The sequence below is a fragment of the Cavia porcellus genome, unplaced genomic scaffold (genome assembly GCF_034190915.1).
Source record: "Cavia porcellus strain 051 isolate PalLab524CR breed Dunkin Hartley unplaced genomic scaffold, mCavPor4.1 scaffold_17, whole genome shotgun sequence".
Lineage (NCBI taxonomy): Eukaryota > Metazoa > Chordata > Mammalia > Rodentia > Caviidae > Cavia > Cavia porcellus.
Genome location: NW_026947500.1, coordinates 40,925,849 through 40,951,223, shown reverse-complemented (window position 1 = coordinate 40,951,223; position 25,375 = coordinate 40,925,849). Strand labels below are relative to the sequence as shown.

The window sequence follows — 25,375 nt, the reverse complement described above, 5'->3', positions numbered from 1 at the left end:
AGAATGAGGAAAAAGACTGGTAATAAAAATGCTCTTACCCCAGGTAGGGTGTGTGTGTGTGTGTGTGTGTGTGTGTGTGTGTGTGTGTGTGTGTGTGTGTATGAAGGAAAAGAGACTTGTTAACTGTAAAGTGGCTAAGAGCCAGTGTCGGTTTAGCCCTCCTATGCAAAGAGAAGGAGAAAGATTGGGATTGTAGGCCACAGACACCCTGGAAAACTGCCCCAAGTCCACAAGATCTGTGAATGGACTCTTCTATGCTGGCCCAGGACCCAGGATCATATGAATACTAGTAAGTGGTTGTCTTAGCTACCTTTCTATTGTGACTGAGACAAAATACCTGACACCCAAAGTTAAAGGCAGAGAGGTTCATTTATCTCCTGGTTTGTAGACATTTCAGTCCATAATTGACTGGCTCCAGGGTACAGTGGCATGGACAAGGCATCACAGAAGAGGAACACTTCATAGCAAGTGAAGGATAGTAAAGCAACAGGGGGATGAACATAACTCTTTCCATCCCTTATGTCTTATTCAGGCTACTTAGGGTGCTTAGCACTCACACTCCGAACCCTAGTGCCCTTGATCCTAGTACTGCACCAGGAATCAATCCCAGCATCATACACTCTAGATCCAGCCACGTTTGAAAAAGCGCCACCTATGACTGCACCAGGCACTGGGGTGCCATCTAGACTCAAACCGTAACAGTGGTCATATAGTTTCAAAGTTCAGTTTCCCCAACATATAAATTTACACATTTAAAAATAGTCCAATAGGGTATAACTTTTGGTTGCAATATTGGGAAAACAGAAATTCACGGACATGAGTTAATTTTTCTACACCATGCCATGTATTACATATTGTTTCTGAATTGTAAAGACTATTCAGAAAATGATAAAATGAAACCCTGTAAGATATAACCATATTTACAAAATTATATATCAATAGCATGCTAACCATTAAATGTTCTCCTGATTGCTTTGTATGTATGGGCATGATCACAAAATACTTTACACGTGTAAATTAAAACTCAGTAAATTTTAGTAACACAAGGGAAGGAGTAGTGCTTCTGGTGCCTGGCTATTTGAAAGCCAGGAATACCTGTTGCATGCTCAAGACCCAAAGACGCGGGAAAGTTAAATTCTTCCCCCCAGATCATTAGCTTCGTCTTCTAGAATCTGAGTCTAAATTATTTCTCCTGGCCATAAAATGGAACATCTTTTTTTTTAAACTGTCAAATAAGAGTAATACTGAAAAACCTGAAAAAGTCAATGTGAAACCAGCATACTTTTATAACACTGATTAATGCCTTCATCTCCACTGAAATTATCTTTCCTTCTAATCAGATTGTAGGTCATAATAAATTCAATTTCAAGCCTTCTTATTTGGGTATGTGTATACAAATCATTCTTAATATTTACACATAAGTAGAGAGACCTCACTATGTTACATTACATTAAATTCTCTTTAACATCGGGTTTTACATAGGGTATTTTCAACTGAGCTGTTAGTAATCTTATTTCACTCTGCAGGGAATGGCATCTTGGTATCTGTTTATTTATACCAATACGCCAAGCATTTCTGTGAAATCTCACTATCTTATCTGAACTCCATTTCACAGCTCACAAGCTGTTTCTGAAGTTAATTCAATATGCTAATTTTAGGCCATCTGCAGGTGATAATTGCTGCACCAGGAAATGTGTGGTTCTTAATATATTTCTAAAATAAGGTTGCCAGAAGTTGTAAGTTCAGTGGTTAAGAATATGAAACAAGAAGTAGTAAACTGACCTCCCTTATTTTTCCCCCATACTGAGATTCCCAAAAACTGTACAGCAAGCAATTTTATTTCCGTTTTTTCTAAGGCAGATCAAAGTCACTGCAATAGAACTTCTACAATGAGTACTTCAAATTTGTGCAGAAGAGACAAGTGTTTCCTACTTACATACTTTTATTAGTGATGGCTTCATTGATCTTCACCACAAAAAACAAAACAAAAAAAAAAGGAAAAAAATACAGGTACCAAGACGAAAGAGGGACAAATCTCTGCTCTATCACACTCAGACATTATACTTCTTATAGGGAAGCTGGCATTAAACTACACAAATATACAAACTTAAACTACATTTTCAATTTTAAGAATAAAATACTTACTGGTGTTTACAAGTACAGCTATGTTTACTCTGTTTAGAAAATAAATAAAATAAAAAATCAGTAGTACTGAATCATTTAGGTGAGATACATAATTCAAAAATGCACTGCCTGGCCTTCAAAATGTTATACTACAATGTAACCATCTGTGGTTGGGATTATGCAGGATTTATTTTCTCCTTAGTGTTCATGCATCTTATATTTTTGGCAGCAATCTTGTATTGCTTTTATAATTAGATAGTCTTATTTCTAAAAAAAAAAAAACAACAAAAACTCCCCTAATATTAACAAAAAATTTTCCTTTACTTCTGTAGTGATAATCAATAGTTTAAAGAAGAAATTTAAATACCAAGGAGTCAATGTAGACTTTTTTCTACTCTTTAACAATAAAAACAGATACATTACCAATTACTTTTGTATCATGTAACCTCTGACATTTGGCCTTTTTTTTTTTTTTGAAGAGTATGAAGAAAACTGTCACATAATGCTCAAGACAAAGGTCTGAATGAAATGATTACACTAGAATTTACATCATTTTAGTAAAGTATGGAAACAAATGCTGTCACATGCACCCCATCAGATGTGAGAGGGAACGAAGCTTGCCCAGGATAAGGCAAAGCCCTAGGACCCGGGCTATTCATGCAGAATCAGAACAACACAAACAGTCACTCTGTCCACCTCTGCCTTCCTCCGCCCTAGAAACTTGTTTAGATCCAATAGGGGCTGAATCTAAGCAACTGAAAAGAGAACCCACACGATTCAGAAGGAAACAATTCCTTAGATGCAAATACCTTAAACAACTTTTCAATGAAAATAATTAACAATGATTTTGAGAAATCATAGTATACAAAAGAAAAGAGAATTACGTAAAGTAACCACAATGTCCGTTTTGTAGAAACTGGATGGTAACTCCCCTGGAAGTCATGCTGGAACGACATGGCACACATTTCCTCTGGCAAACTGTATAATTTGAGCTCTGTGGTACCAAGAACACAACTTAATTAGAAATTCTTAGAATCTCACCTGTATGGCTAACAGAATATTTACTACACAGGGGGTTGAAAGCTTAATTAGATAAAGTTTTTCAGAATGCTTGGAGATCTTCAAGTATTATCTGATTTTCCTTCCTATTGATGCTTAAGTCTTTATAGAAGAGTTCTCTTCGCCATTTTTTTCTAGCCTCACACTCTTTAACCTGAAATTGGACTTCATGCTACAAAAAAAGATTTTGGTTTTGTAACAAATTCTAGTTTCATCCACATTAAAATAACAGAAGAGAAAAAAAGAACTTTCCAGAACAGGACTGCATGACAGTTAGCAATGATGAATTGAAAACCGTATTTTATAAACTCTAAACACAAATTTTAAAAAGGAATGTATGTATCATTATATACTGTTTTACCAAGATCAGCATACTAGAGTATCGTAAGTGCTCTTGCTACTTAAATTTTTCCAAAGTCAGCTGACTTGTCAAAAGTGATAGATTTTGGGAGGAGAAAATAATCCCTAAAATTCTCACAGGTTTTTACATTTGACCCAAGTGTAAGGTATTATTCCCTTAAATTAGACTCACTTTGAACTAGAAAGGCCTCAGGATCAATCTACAACTGCTTCACTTTTGAAAGAAGAAACTATGGCAAGAGTGGTTGTCTCGCAGTTTGATAAATCCATCATTTTGTAGTTATGCCCGAAGCAGCCCATTATTATGAGACCCTGAGGGCTAAATGTTCTCAATAATTTGAAAAATTTTAGGAGTATAATGATAGCTGATTTCAGAATGGATTAGAAGATTCTACATATTAACTTGGTGATCCGCATCACAAAACCCCTGGGTGGAAATCAGTGCTGTGGTTCATATTCTCCTTAGAATTTATTAGTTTCCAAACGTCATTATCTTAAATCTGTGGAGCAGGGTGCTGGGACGCATACTTAGCATCTTAGCAATTAGACTGCTGAATGGCCTAGTCTCATGGATTTCCAAATTAATCCAGGGCTCCCCCTACTGGTGCTGCATCACATGCCAGAGGCAAATTCATGTGTAGGAAGAAAAATGCTTCTGTGCTTTTCACTCATCTGTCCATTCATCCAAACAATCATCATCTGCTCCACGGATAGGGAACAGTATTAGGCACTTCTGGGTAAGTGACATACAATAATATACAGTGGTACAAAAGAAAACAATGAACTTTTCAAGCATGCAAAGGGCCTCATACTCTTGAGTACTTTGATTTCAGAGAATCGTAAGAATAGAAGATGGTCAGAACATTTGGGTCTCCCCAGAATCTGCAGGTGGAAACCTAATCCCCACTGTGATGGCAGTAAGATGCAGGAACTCTGGGGCCGGGAATACAGCTCAGTGGCACAAGCACCTGCCTGGCAAGCCTAAGGTTCTGAGTTTGATTCCTAGTGGGGGGGGGGAGATGCAGGAACTTTGGGAGATAATTACATTACAAGGGATCCACTCTCACGACTGGGATTTGTACCCTTACAAGACAAACTGGATGGTTATTTGCCCTTTGCACCGTGTGAAGACACAGCAAGAAGGCACCACTTGTGAGGATTAGGGCCCTCACCAGACAGTGAATCTGCTGGCACCTCGATCTTGGGTTTCCCAGCCTCCAGAACAATGTGAAGTAAATTTCACTTCTTTATAAGATACCTCACCTAAGGTATTTTTTGTTATAGTGACCCAAACAGAGTAAGTGGAAGGGGCTGATTTAGACAAAGCCATTCTAATCCTTGATATTTAGGGTGAATAGACTGAACACCTGAGAGTCATTGGAACAGAGAAATCCCACCTCCAATGCCTGGAAGGGCCACGGTGATAATGAGGATGAGGGAGGCAAGTGACACAGTGGGGACTGTTGAGGACAGGGAGGACGGAAGTGACCCAGAGAGGGCTGCCTGACATGGCTCTTGTCACCTGTGGGCATTCAGCAACCAAGGTCTATTATCTGATGTTCAGATTCCTGCCAAGAGAAGCTACAGTTCTAGGTATGAAATTTTCTACTTTTGAAAGCAGAGTCAACCAAAACATGTAGATAGATCTTAGCCAGCCTGAAGATCACTGGTTTATTATCTCTCACCTAGAATTAGAAAGGGAACTAACCTTCTGTCCTTTCTACTCTGGTAGGAACAAAGATATTTCTATTATATTAATATTTCTATTATATTAATAATTTCAAATGCAACCTTCTAGGACCAAAAACAATCAATATGATCTTATGCTCAAAGAACTAGATCTAGAGTTTTCAGTTTTAAACTTAACCTTTTTTTTCTGTACCAGGGATTGAACCCAGAGCCTCATATGTGTCAGGCAAGCACTCTATGACTGAAGAACTTTCAGTTTTAAAATTCATGTACTTATTTTTCGAAATATCTATTGTAGGGCCAAGGATTTAGCTCAGTGGCATAAGCGCCTGCCCTTTAAGCATGCAGTCATCAGTTTGATCCCCAGTACCAAAAATAAATAAATAAATAAATAATCTATTATACACCTGCAATATATATGGGCTACGATACGGAAAGGAACAGACAGTCCACAGTGTTAACCCTAAAGTGCTTACAATCTATAGAGTGGCTCTATGCTAAAAATGAAATGCTAAATGAAGGGAAGCCATACAGTGTATGATGGAACCATGAGACCTGAGAGCTAATTCGGTTTGGTTGGAGGGGTCATGAAGGCTCCCTGCTCACCCCCGCCTCCAGCCCTAATAAGACATGGTTTCAAGTCTGTACATCGATTGAATGTCTGACAAAGGAAAAATGGAAGCATTATTCTTTGCTTGAGATTCCCCCACCCCATCCCTCAATAAAGCAAATACAAAAATTCAATGGCAATTCACTATAAATAAATGCTGTTCAGAAATTTTCTGTTAGCTCACAGCCTTACCATTTCCTTCTCTGCTCTAAAAAAGGTAATAAAGAAGGCTGGAATGCTTTCCTTCATGTCAGAATGGTAACTTGGGATTCTCTACGGGGTTCAGTTGCAGTTAGGGTTATTTCCTAGATTCCATATTACTGACCAAGCTCCATTTCCACTTTAGGGTTGAGGATCATGGGAAGAAACACTCCTCTTCCATTTGCCGGTTTAAGTTTGGACAGTGCTCATCTGAAAAGGTGCACTGAGGTCTTAAAATGCTGTTCAAAGAATAGCATAGCCTAGAGAAGGAAGAAAGGCAACTCCCAATAAAACAAATGTTCTCAAATCAGAAACACTCAGCATAAACAAGATTTGCTTTGACGTTGAATTGACATGAGACTCATTGTGTAACCTGCTTGAAACCAGACCCATACTCGTCTACTTGGAAGCTATGGTACTTCACCCATTTTCCATGGTTTTCCTAATAGCAATCAATACCAATTCAACAATTTCATTTGCAAACTCTCTCCATATTCTGGGATGGAGCTGTCTCTAGGCAAAAAACAGGAATTATTTCAGAAGAGTGTGGTTCAATATCATGAGGTTTAAATTGTCTCTAAAACCCTCCAGAATGAAAGTGATCTTTTTTTAAGGGAAAAAAACAAAAACATAGTAAAAATTTTCAAAATAAGACTGTAGGAGAGTAACAATGGTTACATTGTATACTGTTATCTTCAAAGTAATTCCTCATTAGATATAGGCATAAAAAACCGATCAAACAATATAGACACAAACTTTTCAATGAACTAATAGCAATTAGTAGTATAACTGCCTTAACATGGCAGCCACAAACAACAAGAATAAAAGGCAAAAAGGGGGAGAAAAGCAATCTCCTCCCCTCCCCTATACTGTTCGCTGGTTACCCACATTTGGGCTGGTGCAGTACTCACGCCGCCAATCCCAGCGCTGGACAATGAACCAATCACAAATGCTAGTCTCAGCTGCATTCATGACTGCATGAGGCTTGGGGAACCACCCAGACAAAAACCGTAACAGTTGTACATTTTGGATCTCTTAACTCTTTCAGCTTCTTACACTAGGAAGGCAATATGAGGTTTACACATGTGACTCTGATTTATTTCAATAATAATGAGTATGGTCTCAAGTTGCACCCATTTCTATAAAAGTTTCCAATTTATCCTTATTTATGGCTGATTAGTACTCCACTGTATTAAAAATATCAAATGTTTTTTATCCATTCCTTGGTTGGTGGGCATCTGGGTTGTTTACAAGATTTAGATATTACAAATTGTGCTGCTTTAAACATGGATGCACACATGTCACTATGGTATGATGTTTTTAATTCTGGGAAAATATCCAGAAGGGGGATAGTTGGGTTGAATGGGATGTCTAATCCTAGTTTTTTGAAGACTCTCAACACTGATTTTTTTTTTATTGTGGTTATACCAGTCTACACTCCCACCAACAGTGAAGAAGGGTTTCTTTTACTTCATAGCCCTTCCAGCATTTGTTATTGGTTGATTTCTTGATGATAGCCATTTTTTTCTGGGGTGAGATGGAATCTCAGTGTTGTTTTAATTTGTATCTCTCAAATGAAGCACATTGTTGTTGACAATATTTACCTTAGATTGTAGCCGTAGAGCACCTGAAATTGTAAAAGCTCTGTGCGGTAGGACTTCTCTTCCAGTCTGAGACTGATCTACCTACCATATTGGTTACCTACGTAGAACTTCTGTACTATACTACTGCTCTGCAGAAAACAAGACCAAGCCTAAATTCAACCCTAAAAGATTTAAGAGCAAAACTGGAAAAGCAGACAATGAGGCTTCTAAGCATCCCTGGTAACAGGAAGGCCAGTTAGGTAAAGCTACTCAGGGGGAAGGAAGGAATAAACACAAATTACTGGAGAATATTAAAGAGAAATCACCAAAGCTAAATGGCCAGGGAGAGCTGTTTACAATTAGACACTAGGAGTCTAGAGGCAAAACTATTCTGGTTTGTAACTCTCCCTCATCATCACTTTATGTAGTGGTAACCTGCAATTCCTCTAATCTGAGGGTCGTTTATAGTTATCTATTAGAGAATGAAACTTGCATGGTTTTTATAATCCTCTGATTACTCAATGAAGGGCAGGGGCATGTGGATCTGCAGGAATGCAGAGCCAGTTCACGCAGGCCTCTCACGGTAGCGCAGGCCTTGCCACATCTCCAAATGAAAGCATGGGCCCAAAGTCACAGGACAAGCCGATTCGCTCGTCTCTCTTGGTGCACTCCTCAGCCACCACTGGACTGCTGAGGAGACAGAACTTGGGCCTGCCTTCAGGGTGAGCAGAGGCTCATGAGCTTTCTGGTAAATCTGTTGTGGTTTTAGGCTATACTTATGCTCTAGTTCCCCCGATGTTCGGCCACCATGAATACGTGGCTCTAACCATGAAAACACAACACAGCCAAGTAAACAAGGGAGATTGATCAAAATATGCCAGAGGGCAAATCATGGAATCACAAGAGAGCACTAACCTGAAACACCACACACAACACTTCACCAAGGTAAATGTCCTTGTTTTTAGAATAGATGGGATAAATAAATGTGGCATAAAATACACACTGCCATTCACACTCTGCCCCAGAGCTAACTCTACAACTGATCTCTACTTACAACTCCTATGCTCTTGTGCTAACAAGCACAACCTCAAGTTTCTGCACACCCTGCCCTACCTTCGTTTTCCTGGTTTCTGGCTCATGGCTGTGCACTGCTTACTGTCACTGCTCCCCGACACCACTTGCAGATGTGAAGAGGCACTACTTTGTCGGCAAAGGTGACATGACACCGATCCTCCCCACAGTCTGAACTGGCTGTCTTTCAGATGGTATTAATTCCACAAACCAACAGTCTTGAATTCTTTTTCTTTTAAGAAATCACCATCTGTCTCTGCTTACTCATGTTAAGGGTGAACAAGTGTCTGTGACAAAGGAGAAGAGGAAGAATGGAATGGGGAGACACATTTCGCAGTGTCACAAGGGGCCAGGAATGGGCTCTCGCCATCATTTTCACAGCGCTGCTGATTTGTGCTGCCTTAGTCACCGTGTGCCCTGGTACTGTTTGGGCTTTAGGCGAGGAGGGGAGGGCATCATAGCCACATACGCCGATCCACGCTCAGCAATGCCCAGCTGCCCAGCACTCCCACTCTGACCAGGAAGGACCCTCCTTTCCTCGTCAGTATTCTGAAGAGTGCCAGGCACGAATGTCTAATCTGGAGGGCAGAAGAGGCCAGAGTTTTATGCTGCAAGACCACACCAAAGGTAAGGACAGATAGGCAGGGGGTTAGAAGAGGATGTATTAGTGGGTCCAGTCAAAACTATCAGAAGACAAATCTGCAGCTCTTGACAATTCTATAAACTAAAATTTAAATACTTGAACGTATCTTCTCATTAATTCAGCACAATATATCATGAAACACATGTACACTGTTTTAACACTCATGATTTTTCAAATACTCGGCCAAATGTACAGAAAAGATAGATAGAAGTAACAGTACACATTAGTCATTTCTAAAAGAAAATCCAAAAATATAGAAATTATAGGCTAGGAGTGGTTAATTTTGATCAAAAAACCTTGCTTTGTAAAAAAAGTAAAATTATACATTGCACATATTTACAAGAGTCATTGTCAGTTCAGAGTTTAACAATAACAGTAATACTTTTAGAGTCTGTACTATGATCTGGTCTAAGTTTACATGTATCACCTTGTTTAATTTTCACAATAATTCTGTGAGGTAAAGATAATTATCATCCCCAATTTACAGCCAAAGAACTGAAGCGCAGAGCTGAATAATTTGCCCAAGGCACAATATAACTGACAAATGGTAGTTATTTAATTATCTTCAAACCACATAGATGATTAAAGAATGATTACATAATCTAAATCAGCTAAGGAGAAAGCTTTTAAAACTGTACAGATATGCTCATATTCATCATGTTTTGCATGCACAATTCTACACATGTTAGGTTCACTTCAAATCTATTCATAGCCCCACTTGTTACTCATTTATCTTAGCTAAACAGAATGAGAGAGAGAAAGTGGGGGGCGGAGCAGGAAAGAGGAGGAAGAAGAGGAAGAACACCTCAATATATAACAAATGGAAAGACACAGGGCCACGGATACAGCGCAGGGTCATAGTGCCTGCCTGGTAAGTGTCAGGTCCTGAGTTCCATTCCTGGCACCAAAAAAATACAGCGAGACTGACTAACTTACAAAATTTGACTTTTTAAATATTTCATTTGAAGTACCTTTAAGCTGCAAGCTACCAAATGTTCTGTCATAAAAAAAAAACTTGAATTAACACTTTCAAACAACACACATATTGCTTAGTGAGAGACAGAGCCATACATTAAAGTACACTATGTTATGTAAGAGGAAGTTTGTAAGCGTTATGGTTTCTCTCAGACATGAAGACACAAGGAGAACTTTTCTTTAAACATTCATAGTAGAGAAGCTTTTTTGTTCTGCCATGGCTGTAACACATGCGTGGCTGCTATTATGTGTGGTTAATAAAAATCACTCTACCTTTACAGTCCCACAGTCTCCATACAATGCTATACTACAACATTTAATTTATCATTTAAGAGAGTTACAAGGGAGAGACGATAAAAATAATTTATCAGTGGTGAACAGCGAGTAATATAAAACAGATCTTTGGCCTATGTTAGTTTTTGTAGTACTGGAACCTACCATAGTGTCTGCACGTCAAATATACTTAATAACCATTCAGTTCTTAGCAAAGTAATAAACCTACTGGGTGGTCAGTTCTTTCTATTTCCTGACGACTTAACAGACCACTTTCAACTGGAATATATGCTTACTCTGAACAAGAGGTGATGGAAGTGAATGAATCAGTACTGTATTCTTAAATAGAAAGAAGCAAAAAGAGGACGACATATTTATAATGAACTGCTTACCTACCTTACAAACCGAAAGAATATTAATATTTAGCAGTCTCTTGATGACCTGCAAAAAATGATAATTTGATACTGATTTATCATAGAAATGAAAATATTTGACATATACACAGGTAATCTGATAAATGCACCAGATATTGCAGAGACCTTGAAAAAGAACGGGAGTTGGGGAAGAGAGGCAGATTTTATTTTAGTCTCATTGTGATAGTATTTTTCTAACACAAGCAGTAATTCATGCTAATTGGCAAAATCTAAGGTAAATGTACAAATAAAATTTGGAAATGGAAAGATGCATCTAAAATACACAACACTTTACAATTTCCCTTCTGCTAACATGGAAAGTAGAAATAATTGGATCTAAAGATTTCCAGTTTTTAAAAATTTACACAGTCCCTCAATGATGAGCCTTCCTAGTTTTCATTGAAGGATTACAGATGCATTAAAGATGTGGCTTTCATTTCAGTGGAGCTGGTTCACCTAAATTAACCATCCTAACATATTTATGATTTTAAATTGACTTTAAAATCATAACAAAATAGTGCTGTTTTGATATAACAAAACTAGAGCTATTATTGATTCTGGTGCTGTATATGATTATACATATTTTCTCATTCAATGCTCTTAACATCCCTATGATGTTGCCTATTGTATGGGTAAGGAAACAGACAAAGCATATAGGTAATAAACAGAAGAATCAGGATGGGAGCCTCAGGTAGCTGGGCTCTAGTGTTCACAGTCTGAATCATTACACCAAACTCTCTCACGAATACCTGAATGTATTCTATAAGAGATAAAGAAAAACTCACATTGTCCAAGTCAGGAATTTCCAAAAAGTATTCAGGATAGTCATAGGACATTCCCACGTTGTTCACTGAAATAAGACAAGATCATTAGCCAGCTAACATGTATTTTCAAGATTCCCCGAAATAATGGGATTAAAACTATTAAGCTGAAAATGATATCTACGATTAGGTAAAACATGGTTTATGTCTGGAGTGACCTTTCCTAAACCTTTCTACCTCAATCGGTCTTAAAATCCAGTCAAATGTCTTCTTCCTTTATTAAGCCCATTTGTCTACACTTAGCATCTCATCTTTGTCAAAAGGACTTCTACTCACCTCCACTTCCCATACCCATTCTCTACAGTGCAATTATTTCTAGTATTGCTAAAATCTTCTTCTATAATTATATAAAGTCTTCTTTAGCAATACTAGAAGACTAGAGAGAATTATACTACAGGAAACTGGAAACTTAAGACCTAGTTGTAAGTATTTCAGAAAACATGTAACATAGGCTAAGTCATGTACAGTATGTATCTCGGTTTATTCACCTCTAACATGAGAGATTTTAGTCACTCAAAAGATACCTATCGTTTTGTGCGAGACATATATACTAGGAACAAGAAAAAGCAGAAAGAGATGCTTAGTGACATTATAGCATTTATAATTCAGTAAGAAGCTACAGGTGCTCAGCCAAAGAATCAAACAAATCTTCCCTAACGAAAGTACAGAGGCTGTGTATTTCTTTTTCCCCTTGTATCTCTACTTCCCAGTCACCTAACCTAGTTAGAGCTATAAGACTACTGGTATGAATATACAAATTTATATATAAAGCTGGATATATATTCTAATAATCAGGTATCCTGTGATTTTCTCTAGCCCTGGAAAGACAAACTCGAAGACACTCACCACACAGAGAACACTTACTGGAATCAAAAATGAATCTAGTATCTCTGAATCTGTATTAACTAAGTAATTAATGAAATAGATTACTCACCAACTTATTTATATTTAATCGCCACAAGAATGCTATTAGGTAGAATTTCTTTCATTATCTCCTATTTAGGCTCAGAAATGAAGTTTATAGTAATTAAATAAATTTCCCTAAGATCAAAGACCAAACAGGCAGAACTCAAGCTGAGGAAATCCGACTTTGGAACCCTGGCTCTTAATCACTATATTAACACTGTCATATTTCTTTACCCAGGATTCAGTTCAGAAGAAGTGATTGGTAATAACTGGATAATAAAAATCTGATAGCAGCACTTAATAATACTCAAGTACTAAAAAAGAAAGGTTTCAACTGCAAAAGATAATAAACTTATGATCAGTCCACTAACGCTAAGAATTGGGCCAAATAAAACTCACAGTAGTAACAGTAACTGCTCGACAGACTAACAAAACTCATAGTTCAAAGGGACTAAGTAAAGGTTCTACATTTAAGTAGGCCAGTCACTTCAGGCAGTTTCCAATTTACTTGCAAAATTCAGTCAGCATGGTTTGAACGAGACCACTGAACACTGTCTGAAAACTACACATAAGCAAAGGATAACAGCAAAGTGAACTGTATTTAACTAGGGTTCACACCCATCCAAATTAGGAATAGCATCTAGACACAGTAACAGGAGGTCTAAATTAATTTTATCTCGTTCAAAAGGATCTCTCTCCAGCAGGGGCCCCAGGAATCAATTCTCCAGAAAATCTGTTAACAAATGAAGCCCAAACTAGTTGAAAGTAACATTTTATATTCACTTGACTTTGCTTTAGCTGGTATGGAATTATAAAAAGTAAGTAATTCATTTAAAGTATGTTTGAGAGAAATCAAAGTATCTACTAAAATGCTAGACATAATTCTTTACAAAGTCAGTGTAAGTAAAATTTGAAGAAAGTAAAAGTTTTTTTGTCAAATTATAACACCCTTTACAAATTAAAACAAATTGCATCATGGAGAGCAAATTCTGTCTCCCTTCATTCTCCTATATCTAAAAAGCATTTTATCCTAAGATTTCTTTGTAACCCACAGAAGCATTAATGCTATATTTCAAAATACTAATGGGAATTAAACAATATAATTATATAAATCTTTTAAAGTCCAGACTGGGTGGGTCTTTTAAGTCTGGGAACTTAATATGCACTACAAATACAATACTGAGCTAAGGAAGCCCAGAAATAACCAAGTAGGCAGGAAGTATTGTTCTGGTTAAGCCTGCATTAGCAACGGACAGTCCTCCGATCTGCCTCTGCTAAACCAACACAGGAAAGCGATGAAGTCATGTATTCAAACAGTGAAAATGGGAATAGTTAACACAGGTCATTAAGGAAACAAGCTTAGCCTAAGAAAGTAAGTAATATCACATAAAAGGACCATACTTTTATTAACATAACCATCCACAATTTTTAAAAAGCCGTTTAAGCTAGAATAGACCATTAAGAGCATCAAGTCCAGTTTTCTAAGGGGAGATACATTCCAGAGTGGTCAGGGAGGCCATCCATCTTACACTAAGTATCAAGACCCCTTCTTTCTTGCTTTACTGGTTGCAGTTACTCTGTGTAATGTACGCTATCCACCGTCTTTCCACAATAACCAACTACTTCTGAGTGCTTGTACTGAAAGAGCACAAAGACAAACACAATTTGTTCTTGTTGACACTCAGAAAATGGTACTCCAAAATATGATGCCTTGGTATGCTCTTTGAAATTAAAGGCACAGAGGGGTCAGCAGACTCTGGGTGAGGCTTTTCTCTGGAGTTCTCTTATCTACTAAGGACTGGATCCACCGAAGAGGAACACAATTGCCTTCATGAAATTTCATTTAACCAAGGCGGATTAAACTTGGATCACAGGAGACTAAACATCAAACATCACACCTCCAACCCAGTGAAACAGGCTACTGACTCTCCTGAGTCTATTCATTGCCCTAAAAATATTTCTTTACCCTTGGTAACTGCCTATATTCCCTCTTCTCTCTTCTCTCCAAAGCTTCAACCATCTGGCTCTTTAAATTTCATATTTTGTGTGGCTCCCATGAACATGTACATGATAGTAAATTTGTAGGCCTTTTCTCTTGCTAATCTTTTATTGTCGGTTTATTTCAGCAGACTCAATTATCAAGGCTTGAATTCCCCTCTATGCTCAAATAATTATTTCCAGAAACTGCAGGATAGCGAGAATCTTTAGGAAAAGGCAAACCCATTGCAATTTTATTTGGGAGACATTAGGTGGCAGCAGTAACCAAACAGCAGGCAGAAAGCTTTCAGGCAGCAGCAAAAAAAGAAAACAGGCTTTGAGTGGGAGCGAAAGATGGAAATATCCCCATTATAATTTAATCTTGTTAAGAATGGGTATGGGCAATGCCATCTCTATATATTACAAGGTTCTTTATAGAACTCATAAAACCAAGCAACTTGGTGAGTTGTTTTGTCATTATTGCGGCAGTTGACAATCCCTTCTAAATTGTAGCATCTTAAATTAGCATTGCACATCAATAGTGAGTTGTCTTCAGTTCTTCAAGGGAGGCCCACAGAGACGGATTTAATTTTTCCAGTGACCTGAAAAACCCTTTAGCTTGTCTGATGTATTGTGTCTTTTAGAAAACAAAGGGCGTCTGTGAATGGATTTCTTTTCACTGCTGCTGCTCCAGTCAGCACCACAGGACCTCAGACACTAACAGAATCTTTCCCATCATTGCCTCACTGGTGGGCTCTATGACTAGGAAGAGCTCCCGGAAGGAGACAGGCTACGGACTGGGATGTGGGAAGTGGAAAGAGACGTGGGGCAGGCAGAGGAGCGATTTTCAGAATGGACCCAGTACGGTGAGTGGATTCTCCAGAGAGACTCCGTGCAGCACCCCCTCAGAACGTCAGAAAACACTGTTGATGTGCTGCTGAAACTACGCTCACTAGAATTACTCACCAGAGTAATCCTAAATGCTAAATAAATATTCTAAACTGTACCATGTCACTTCTAAATAATCAACCCCCTATCTTACACTTTGAAGAACACTCACAAGTTTTTGGTTCCTAAGTTCACTTGCAGCTGATCTCACAGACCTAAACTCGTTTATCAAACAGAGCTGCCTCAGAGACATAATGATGTCATTATCAAATTAGTTTGCTATCTGGGTTAGGTGTAGGGAAGGAGCAAACAACACTAAATTACAAGAATATGAAAATCCACTCCTATGAGTAACATACACACCACATTCAATATGTTTCTTTTCCTTTAGATTAATTTGGAACATAAGAAATTAATGTGGTTTAAAAATACTTTGCCTAATAGCCGAGTTTCCAAATTTAAATCAGATAATGCAAAATATTCCTCTATTTCCTTGATATCAAAGCAGAAAATGGTTAATACTACATTTCAGTTATATTTGTATTTATATACACTAATCCAGTTCCAGCATTTAGAGGTCATTAACAAAAACCACTTCAAAGGTGCTGTCACTTCATTATATTTTTAAATAAACAGAATTTTTGCAATGTATGCCTCAGTGATAGTGAATATGCAAAAGGGGAGCCACTTCTGCCTTACTTTTTGAGCTTAGTTTGTGGAAAAGGGGCTGGGTATGGGGCTCAGTGGTAGAGCAGCACTTGCCTAGCCTGTGTGAGGCTGTGGGTTTGATCCCCAGCATAGAGTGGGGCGGGGATGTAAAAGGTGACAAGATTGCAAAGTCCAACAGGACCAGGATTTAGTCCTAGCTCCTAATAAGAGGCAAATGCTTTTTATCTTGGGAGCCTCCATTTCCTCATTGTTCTTATATATGAAACAGGGATAATACTTTAAACTGTCTCATTGAGATAACATGTATAAAATTTTTAACCTAATTTCTGGAACATATTAATATGTAACAAATGGAACATGAGTAGTTAACATTATGTGGTCATTTATTCAACAAAAATTTACTCCATTCCTACCTTGTGCCTGAGACAAAGTGTCCTGTTTTGATTATATATGAACAGCATCCAAGCAGACAGATCTTTGTGGAAGATAGAGCTCTGGGCAGCAGTTCACCAGAACAGCTAATTAAATTTATCCCAATTTCTCCTCCACCCACTTTACTGCATTCAAGTAGACCCGTTTTACAGTCTACAGGCAGTGAGGAGTGATGCAAAGAAATCCCTTTTCTGCTTTCTTTAACATATTGCTGTAGCTAGCACATGCTCATAAACTGACAGATGATATTTGGATCACCATGTAAAACATTTTGCAAACTTTACAGTTTTCATACACTTGTGAGTAGCAATTTCCAAATAAAAGAGAGTTTACAAGGCTTTAAATTTGCAGTGCCTTTAATCAGAAATTGAAAAATTAAGATTGAGCCAGAAGCACCACAACAGAACATTTCCTTTCATGTTTAAATTTAAATTGCTATGTGATCTTCATTTCAAAATTAGAGAAGATTTGCCATACATAAAATTGGAAGAGGGAACGAGGAAAGAAGAATGACATGAGGTTGGTGGTTAAATGTTAGCTAATGGGAGGAACATTTATCAATTTTGTGACTTACAGTTCTATTTACATATCTGAAATCACAGAGGTAATTATCCAGTTTTAAGTTAAAGGCTCTGCTTTAATTAATGCCCTTAGTGGTTTTTAAGTGAAAGGAAATAAATTTAAATTCTAAAAGTCTTATGCTCACTTTAGAAATCCAATCCCAGTCAATACATCTAATGGAACTACAAGTCACTATACTTAGTCAGATAATGCTCTTGTTGAGTCTATGTGTGTGTACGCGTGTGTGTAAAACCACATATTTATTCTGCTTACTATAATTGGCTATCCCCAGCTTTATTCAACACATTCTCCCTTCTAGTATGGAAGGAAATTTGTATCCAAAGATGAAACTGTCTATCTAAATCTCCACTTGGTTTCTCATAACCATCTCAAGCTTAACATATTCCTAAGTAAAATCACCATTTTTCTGTACAGAATTTGCTCTGGATCCAAAGGTTTCTATTTTAGACAAATGTCATTCCATTCAGTTTAAGTTGAAACCTGGAAGCTGCTAATTACTAGCAGTCGAAATGTTTCTTGCCTGTAAAATGGGCATAGAAATACTATTATCTACCTTACAGTGTTGAGGATTAAATGAGATTCATTAGCATGGTGCATGTTTTATTGAAAGTAATTAATGAATGCTAACAATAGTGATTTTAAACAAAACTGTAACTCTTATTCTTTATTTAAGAGCGGCTACACAGGACACAGGTCCTGTTTCTGTTTCCAAAACATCTCTCTCAATGAAGTCTTTCCTATCCTATAATAAACCATCATCCTATGGCTGAAACAGCCTTACTGGTCTCTCTGTATGAATTCTCACCTTTCTCCACTTGTCAGTCAAAAAGATCTCTCAAAAATTCTAATGTGGTTTTCTATTGTACTTCCAACAATATGTGAACCTAAATTTGACTCAAGAATGCTACGAAGCCTACAGTCCCTGCATACAAAATGGCAACTCAGTTTACAAGGATTAGGGTTTTGTAACCAACAGGTGGGTCCTCAGCCAATCATAGTGGCTGAGCCTTAACTACAGGGCCCAACCTGTCAGACCATGTCCGAACAGGATAAACAGAGCAGTAAGCAGTCAAGCTGCGTGGGCATCTTACTCCACTTTCTGTCCACAGATGCTGCAGATCAGAGGTCTCCCAACCTTTTTGTTGCGAAGCAGCCTGTACACAAACCAACTGTTCAGTGCAGTTTCACTCAAGTTTTTCTTTAACAAGTTCAAATGTATTAACCTAGTTTTCTACCACTTACACACCTGCTCTGCTTCATCTTCAGGCTCCTCTCTTGATTGTGTACATGTTGAAAACTTCGCTCCAGGTTTATAGGTCTCCTGTCAGTCCCAATATGCCAAGCGTATGCTCTTACGGGAGTTTGTTCCTGCCGTTTCTCCGACCCAGGAACTCTTCCCGTATCTCTTCTCCCAGCATTTGTCAGTTAGCCTTTGAGTCTCAACCTGCACGCTTTCTCGGAGAGACCACTGGTAATAGCCTTATCTTTCTAACATTCTCTTTCCATGCTACACATTCCCAACTACTTGTTCAATGACTCTCGTCTAGGAGCAGAAATGATGTCTATTTCATTCATGGCTACAGCTCTAGAATTTTGCTTAATGAATTTGGTATGTTGATTAAATGAATCAACAAGCAGGTAATTAGAATGGTGGTTACCAAAGGCTAGGAAAGGTAGGCTGAAGGGGTGACAGAGAGAGGATGGTCCATAGACACAAGGTGCAGTGGGATAGGAGAAATAACTTCCAATGTTCTTTTTTTTTTTCTTTTTCCTTTTTATCGGTACCAGGGATCGAACTCTGCTTGCAAGGCAGGCGCTTATGCTGCTGAGCTAAATCCCCAGCCCCAACTTCCAATGTTCTAAAGCACAATGAAGTAATAACTAAGGTTGACAGTAGTTAATGATATATTTCAAAATAACTACTAGAGGGAATTTGCAATATTTCTAGCACAATGAAACAACATTTGAGATGATATACCTTATATATTGAAATATCACACTGTACCCAAGGATACTTTTTAAAAACAGACAAGGAAAGGTGGTATACACTGATTTGTCTGGCGGTTGTTGAAGAGAGGTGGTGTTAAAACCTTGAAATGCCCTGGCAGAAGTGTCTATATTCTTAACGGTGAACCCTGGGATCATATTTTGAGTTCATGCCAACAAGATAACTAACGACAGAGACTGGTGACCAAAGAGACTGACTATGTGAACAGAGTTGGGGCTCTGAGCCAGCTCAACCTTCAGGTAAGGGAGGAGCACTAGGGACTGAGTTCCATCACATGGACAGTGACGTGAGGAGTCATGCCTACACAATGAAACCCCAATAAAAGCTCGAGACACTGAAGTTCCGTGCTGTTTCCTGGCTAAGGAACACACTGGTATGCTAAGAGTGTGTCCTGACCTACAGGGAGAGGGCACGGAAGCTCTGTGTTCAGGACCTGCCCAGACCATCCCCTATGCCTCTGTATTTGGCTGAGCCTGGTTTGCATCCTTCACGAGATAGCTGAAATCATGAGCATATCACTTCTCTGAGTTCTGTGACTGGCTCTAGCTGAATTGCTAAAGCTGAGAGTCATGAGAATCCAGAAATTTGCAGTCAGCTCGTCAAAAGTGCGTGGCTGAGGATTCCGCAAATTTGCAACTGGCTTCTGAAACATGAACAGTCTTGTTGGAAACCCTGCCTTTGAACTTGTGACATCTATGCTAACACTGGGTGCTTAGTGAGAGAATGTAATTGTAGTATTACAAAAGGAAAGTTTTAGAAGTACCCTAACCTTTCAAAGGCACAGAAATCATATCCTGGAACTGACAGAGAAAGTCCACCTTCCTTCCCAGACTATCACCTGTCACATTCCTCCAGTCCTTTCCTATAATATAACAGACTGTTCTTTCTGGAGCCTAAGCCATTTATACGGGGCTTCAGGGGAACAAAGTGGAGAAGGGTATTTCCAAGTAGGTGAAATTTATCTTCCGTGCTGTCTCAACTAACTGTATTTTGTTCTGCTCTGACCCCATCTCAGGACCACACTGTCACCAATCTACATCTTCCTCTTTAAGTCTACGCTTCTCTATTGCAAAGAAAGATAACAATTTAAACCAATTTCTGATTGAAGGTTCTGAGAACAGAAGATAATCTACAGTTTCAGAGAGTCCAGACCCTCTGAAGGAGTAGGACTCCTCCTCAATCAACTGGGAGGGAGCTGCATACTTACCTAGTGTGCTAATTTCCTTTTTCTCTTTTTGTTTTGTTTTGTTTTTTGTCTTTTTCCTTTTTATTGGTGCCGGGGATCGAACTCACGCCTGCCTGCTTGCAAGGCCGGCACTTAGGCCGCTGAGCTAAATCCCCAGCCGATTTCCTTTTTCTCTATGCAACCCTAGACAAGTTTGTCTCACTGTCCTTGGTCCCTTTTCCTGGGCCTGTATCTATTCCTTTCTTTGATCCTTTGGGGACAGAGACGTAAGAGAGCCCTCTGGATCCCAACCCAAGTTTGCCAGTAGAAACCAACTAGTCCTTTCCAAGCAGCTAATTATACTTTTGGATTTTTTCTTCTTCTTTTTTATTTTTGGCAAAAAAAATGTCTTATTTAAAATGCTACACACTATCACTAGAATGAACTTTTTTACATTAGTTGGTATTTGTTACAGAACTAATTTGCCCTTGTGTTTTCCAACTGGAATTCCCCTTATGTTAAAACATAGTAGGTTCAGGGCAGAAGGGTCACTATTTAAAACACAACTCAGTGCTATTTAAAACATGACTCCTGTAATCCCAACACTCAGGAGGTTGAGTCGGGAGGATCCCTGTGAGTTCGAGACCAGCCCTGGGCTACAAAGCGAGTTCAAGGCCTGCCTAAACTGCATAGTGAAACCCTGTCTCAGAAAAAAAAAAAAAAAAAGAAAAAGAAAAACCAGAAGTCAAGGTATAGACATATGAAAACATTTTAAAACTAGACTTTTAAAAATTTTTATGCATAGCTTTCATTTAAACAAATGGGATACATGTGGATTTCTAAAATCATTGTAAGAAACTGAAACCAATCTATAAGAATGTGTTACCAAATTGTACATAAACCTGGGAAGCCTGTGTTTTATTACATTAACCAGTGACTTTTCCTCTGAACAGGGAATTGAGAAGAAAGTCGCCTTCGCCTAAGTGGCCAGTGGTAGTATCATTTTTCCCAAAAAATAAGACCTAACTGGAAAATAAGCTATAGCTGGTTGTTACCATGGGGATGACCAGTGTCACAGGGGACTATACTTCACTCTTGTCTTGCTACTCCGTAAGGCAAGGATAGGCTGATTGCGGCTGGCATTTTTGATCTCTGATTTTCAAAGCTGATTATTTTCTGGTTAAGTCGTATTTCTGGGAAAACATAGTAGCTGTTTGGAAAAGCAAGAGTTTTGACTTCAGGGCATTTGCATGCAGACTTTTGATGATGGCATCAGAGAACTATTTGCAGGCATATTCACTTTCTGAGTCACCTAAAAGCTGGGATTTAAAACTGCTGCAAATTTATGTTTACTATATTTCTTTGGAAATAGAATTTGTAAAAAATTTAATTTTACAATAGAAAACTGAATTAATAAACCGCCTTGTGTTTTAGGGCTCCACGTTTCAGCACTGTTTTTATTCACATAACAAATGGAAATTGGCTAAAGTAACTGCTTAAATGAACTAAAAAAAAACAAACAAAACCTAAGACCTCCAGCAATACCTCACCCCTATATGAATAGTGTTGATGTTAAAATAGACTCTTTAGATGCTATGAGGACACATGATTTTAGGGTTTTCCTGAATTTTGAAGGTGAAAAAAAAATAACAATGACCACGCACTGTACAATAAATTGCACAAGTTCAAATTATCTTGTGTCAAATGCACGTTGACTTACTTTAATGTAGTCTCATGTCATGTCACAAAACCCATCCCAACACGCTTGAAATAAAGAGAGCTCTTAGACTTTTTCCCCTTGAGAAATTCATAAATTCAGAAGCACCTACAGCTCAGAATCAAACATGGGATATAAGAGTCAGATCAAAAATTTGTCATTTTTCAGTTTACATTTCACTCTAGTAGGGAAAAAGAAAATCAAAGAGTAAAAGATGAAGAAGAAAAAAAAAGTGAGAGAAAATGTTAAAAAACTGCACACATTGAACCTCCTAAGATTTGTGTATTAACATGAAAATAAACTGGTATTTGCCACATAGAGAATTTTCAGTATCTTCCAGAAAGTATTTTCATTTGTAAAGTCTGCCAAAATACAGATTATGATAAAAAATAAACATGGTGTGTCTGTGTTATTACCCTGTCACATTCTCTCTATTTTAAAACCATCCATTAGTGAAGTTTAGCTTTACTTTTGGATCTCTTTTAAAGAAAGCTAAAAAACTTTGGTGTATACAGAGACAGAATTCACCAATCTTAAAGTATCTCTGCTCATGTTTTAGGTTAATACATGTAGTATTTGTATTTGACTATTCTCTGTCCAAGAACATTCCAGGAAACACAGCCATTAGAAGGAGAAGGCGAATACAAATGTTTCCCAAAACCTCTGAGGTTTAGTGGCAACAGTGTTTGCATGGGCAGGATGACAGAGTTTGCCATCAGCTGAGGAAAAGAGAACACTAACTTAAAAATAACTTAGCAAGTACATTAGTGGAGCAGTATTCACTTAAAAGGTCATAAAAAGAATAGAGAATAATAAGGTCTTCTTCAGCATTACTGTCTATATATATTATTATTTTTACAAGGAGGCTTCTTAAAATCATGGACTGTGTGTATGCGTAAGACCAAAAATGTTAAATGGATGACAGTTAATCCTGAGTACAATAAGCCGGGATGACAACACAGGCTGTGCCTTACCAACTGATTCCCTTGAGTCTACAGTGATACAAACCGTAAGACTGGGTGGAGAGGATCTTGAAAGCATCTGGCATGGGAGAATTCTTGTCTAGGATGCGTTAAAACTCAAACAGAGGTGTGGTTAATCTTTTTTACAAAAAGGATCACAAATGAAGGAATCATACTTTTTCTTCTTCTAGAATAAAGAGTCTCACTTTTATAAAGTTGAAAAGTCACAATAGTGAAACCTTAACGAAGTATTATCTGTGGCACATTTCAAATCCAAGGCTACTCGCTCCTTTGGCCTTGGGGAAGTACACCTTCCTGTGACATAATGTGAAAAGTCCTCCAAAGCAATTTGGAGCACAGATGAGTCTTTCCTGTGGATCAAGCAAGCACTACAGCAATTGTACTGTGTTAACCAATTGTTTGCCTATTCAAAAAAGTAAGGACATCATTTTCTCTAAACTGTTTAAGTTTTGTAAGCTTGCTTAAATCTGTATTTTTTGGCATTTGCCTGAAAGAAGACAGCAGATGCTTACTTTTTCTTGCACAATGGAATTAAGAATTCAACTTCTCAACCTTCAGCATTTAGTGTCTCATCAAGTCATGGTGACCTTTCAGGATAAATTCACATAATTTGTGGCTATTTTCTTTCCAATTATCTCATTGAAAACAATGTTTCTTTTATGACAAAGGGCTTTAGCATTTCTCTTTGTAATTCTGAAAATACTAATTTTCTTTATTAAGCAATGAATTTAGTTTGATGCTTAACACCATTCAAACAAATTGAGTACATATTGGTAATTTATTTTCCTTTTTATCATCACTGGTTTAAAATTCAATAGAAAATAATTCCTTCCTATGACTTAATATGGATTTCTAGGTCAAAAACAAGCTACATATAGTTTATCTATAAAGGTGAGGTTTGTATTAAGTGAGGAAGGAGGTGATTAAATGAGATGATTTTGGCCTGACCAGACAAAGGTAAGCAGGAGTATGTGGAATCTGAATGGGGATGGAGGAAAAAGGGAACAAAATTAAAGGAGCTAAAAAACAGGTGGGGGGGGGGGGGTACAACAGCCTTTTCTCACAAGCCCTAGAGAGTTCTACCCAGAGAGTTATACTAGGAAGGAAGGAACAAAAGTTTATAAAGTTGAAACATGACCTAGTAGTAACATAAAATGCAGCTCACAAGGACAACTAAACATAGCTCCCACCTAATAAGATAACATGAAGGTCCTAGTTATAGCATGTGTCTAGATGTCCCCCAGAGCCTCATGCCGTCATTAGGCATTTTTGGAGGCGGCTGAATCTAAACTATATGATTCGTGGTGCAGTGGTGGGATTACCGGTGCTGCGGGAAGGGTGGATGACTGCTGGATCGATCACCCACTGACTGGACTGGCACTACCTGTATCCCCAGCAGACTGGGTAGGTACAATATATGCGACAGAAAGAGGCTTATCTTGTCTCCCCTTGGTGCTTCTGCTATTTAGTGGGTGCCAAGAACTGTTCTCTGCCATGCCACCCTGCCTTAGAGCCAGCTACTAATGGACTGAAGCCCCTACAAACTGTGAGCTAAATAAACCCTTTCCTCTTTACCTGCAGGTTTTGAGTATTTTGTCTCAGCAACAAGAAAATAACTAAGACAGTATTACTATACACTTTCAACAATTACATAAACATTAACTACAGTTACTTTTATTACTGATTTGTAACCAATTAGAAATCAAAACCAAAGTCATGCATGTTTCACTAAGTACTCAGTGAGAATGTCTAATGAAAGTTATTGAAGGCAGGGCTTTTCCTCTACAGCACTGTGGCATGTTAGGCCAGTCATCCTCTGCTGTGGGAGGCTGTCCTATGAGCACCGTAGGATGCTCACCATCATCCTTAGCCTTTGCCCACTAGGGACTATGAAAATCCCCACCCTGCCCTGGCCAAGTAGTGAAAATAATGCCACCAAACATTGCCAGACATTGCCAAATTGCCTTTCGGCTGGAAACTGCAGCTTTAAAACATACAAGAAATCTAGAAATTATACCCACTGCTCTGCCACACAAACTGAAGACCGAGAGCTGGTTGAGATGACAGAGTGGTAATGTCCAGAGCAGCAGCCATGAGCCACATGTGTTTACCCAGCACTTCACATGTGGACCCAGGCAGAGCTAGGACTCCCTACAACTGTAGGAAAACACATCGGACTTTGAAGACTTAGTATGAACAAAAGGAGGCACTTAAATAATTTTATAT

The 25,375-nt window shown here is 38.2% G+C and overlaps 1 protein-coding gene across 3 annotated transcripts in view; it reads right to left on the bottom strand.

Annotated features, from left to right (window-relative positions):
* Positions 1–25,375, bottom strand: part of Hsd17b12 (hydroxysteroid 17-beta dehydrogenase 12) — a 158,689-nt gene that overhangs the window by 44,550 nt on the left and 88,764 nt on the right. For all 3 annotated transcript variants that reach the window (XM_063227795.1, XM_063227794.1, XM_003465081.5), the window contains exons 5-6: positions 11,787–11,851; positions 10,985–11,029 (exon numbers count right to left, since the gene is read on the bottom strand). In XM_063227795.1, coding sequence (XP_063083865.1) covers positions 10,985–11,029; positions 11,787–11,851 — 110 coding nt within the window. The remainder of the gene's footprint in view (positions 1–10,984; positions 11,030–11,786; positions 11,852–25,375) is intronic.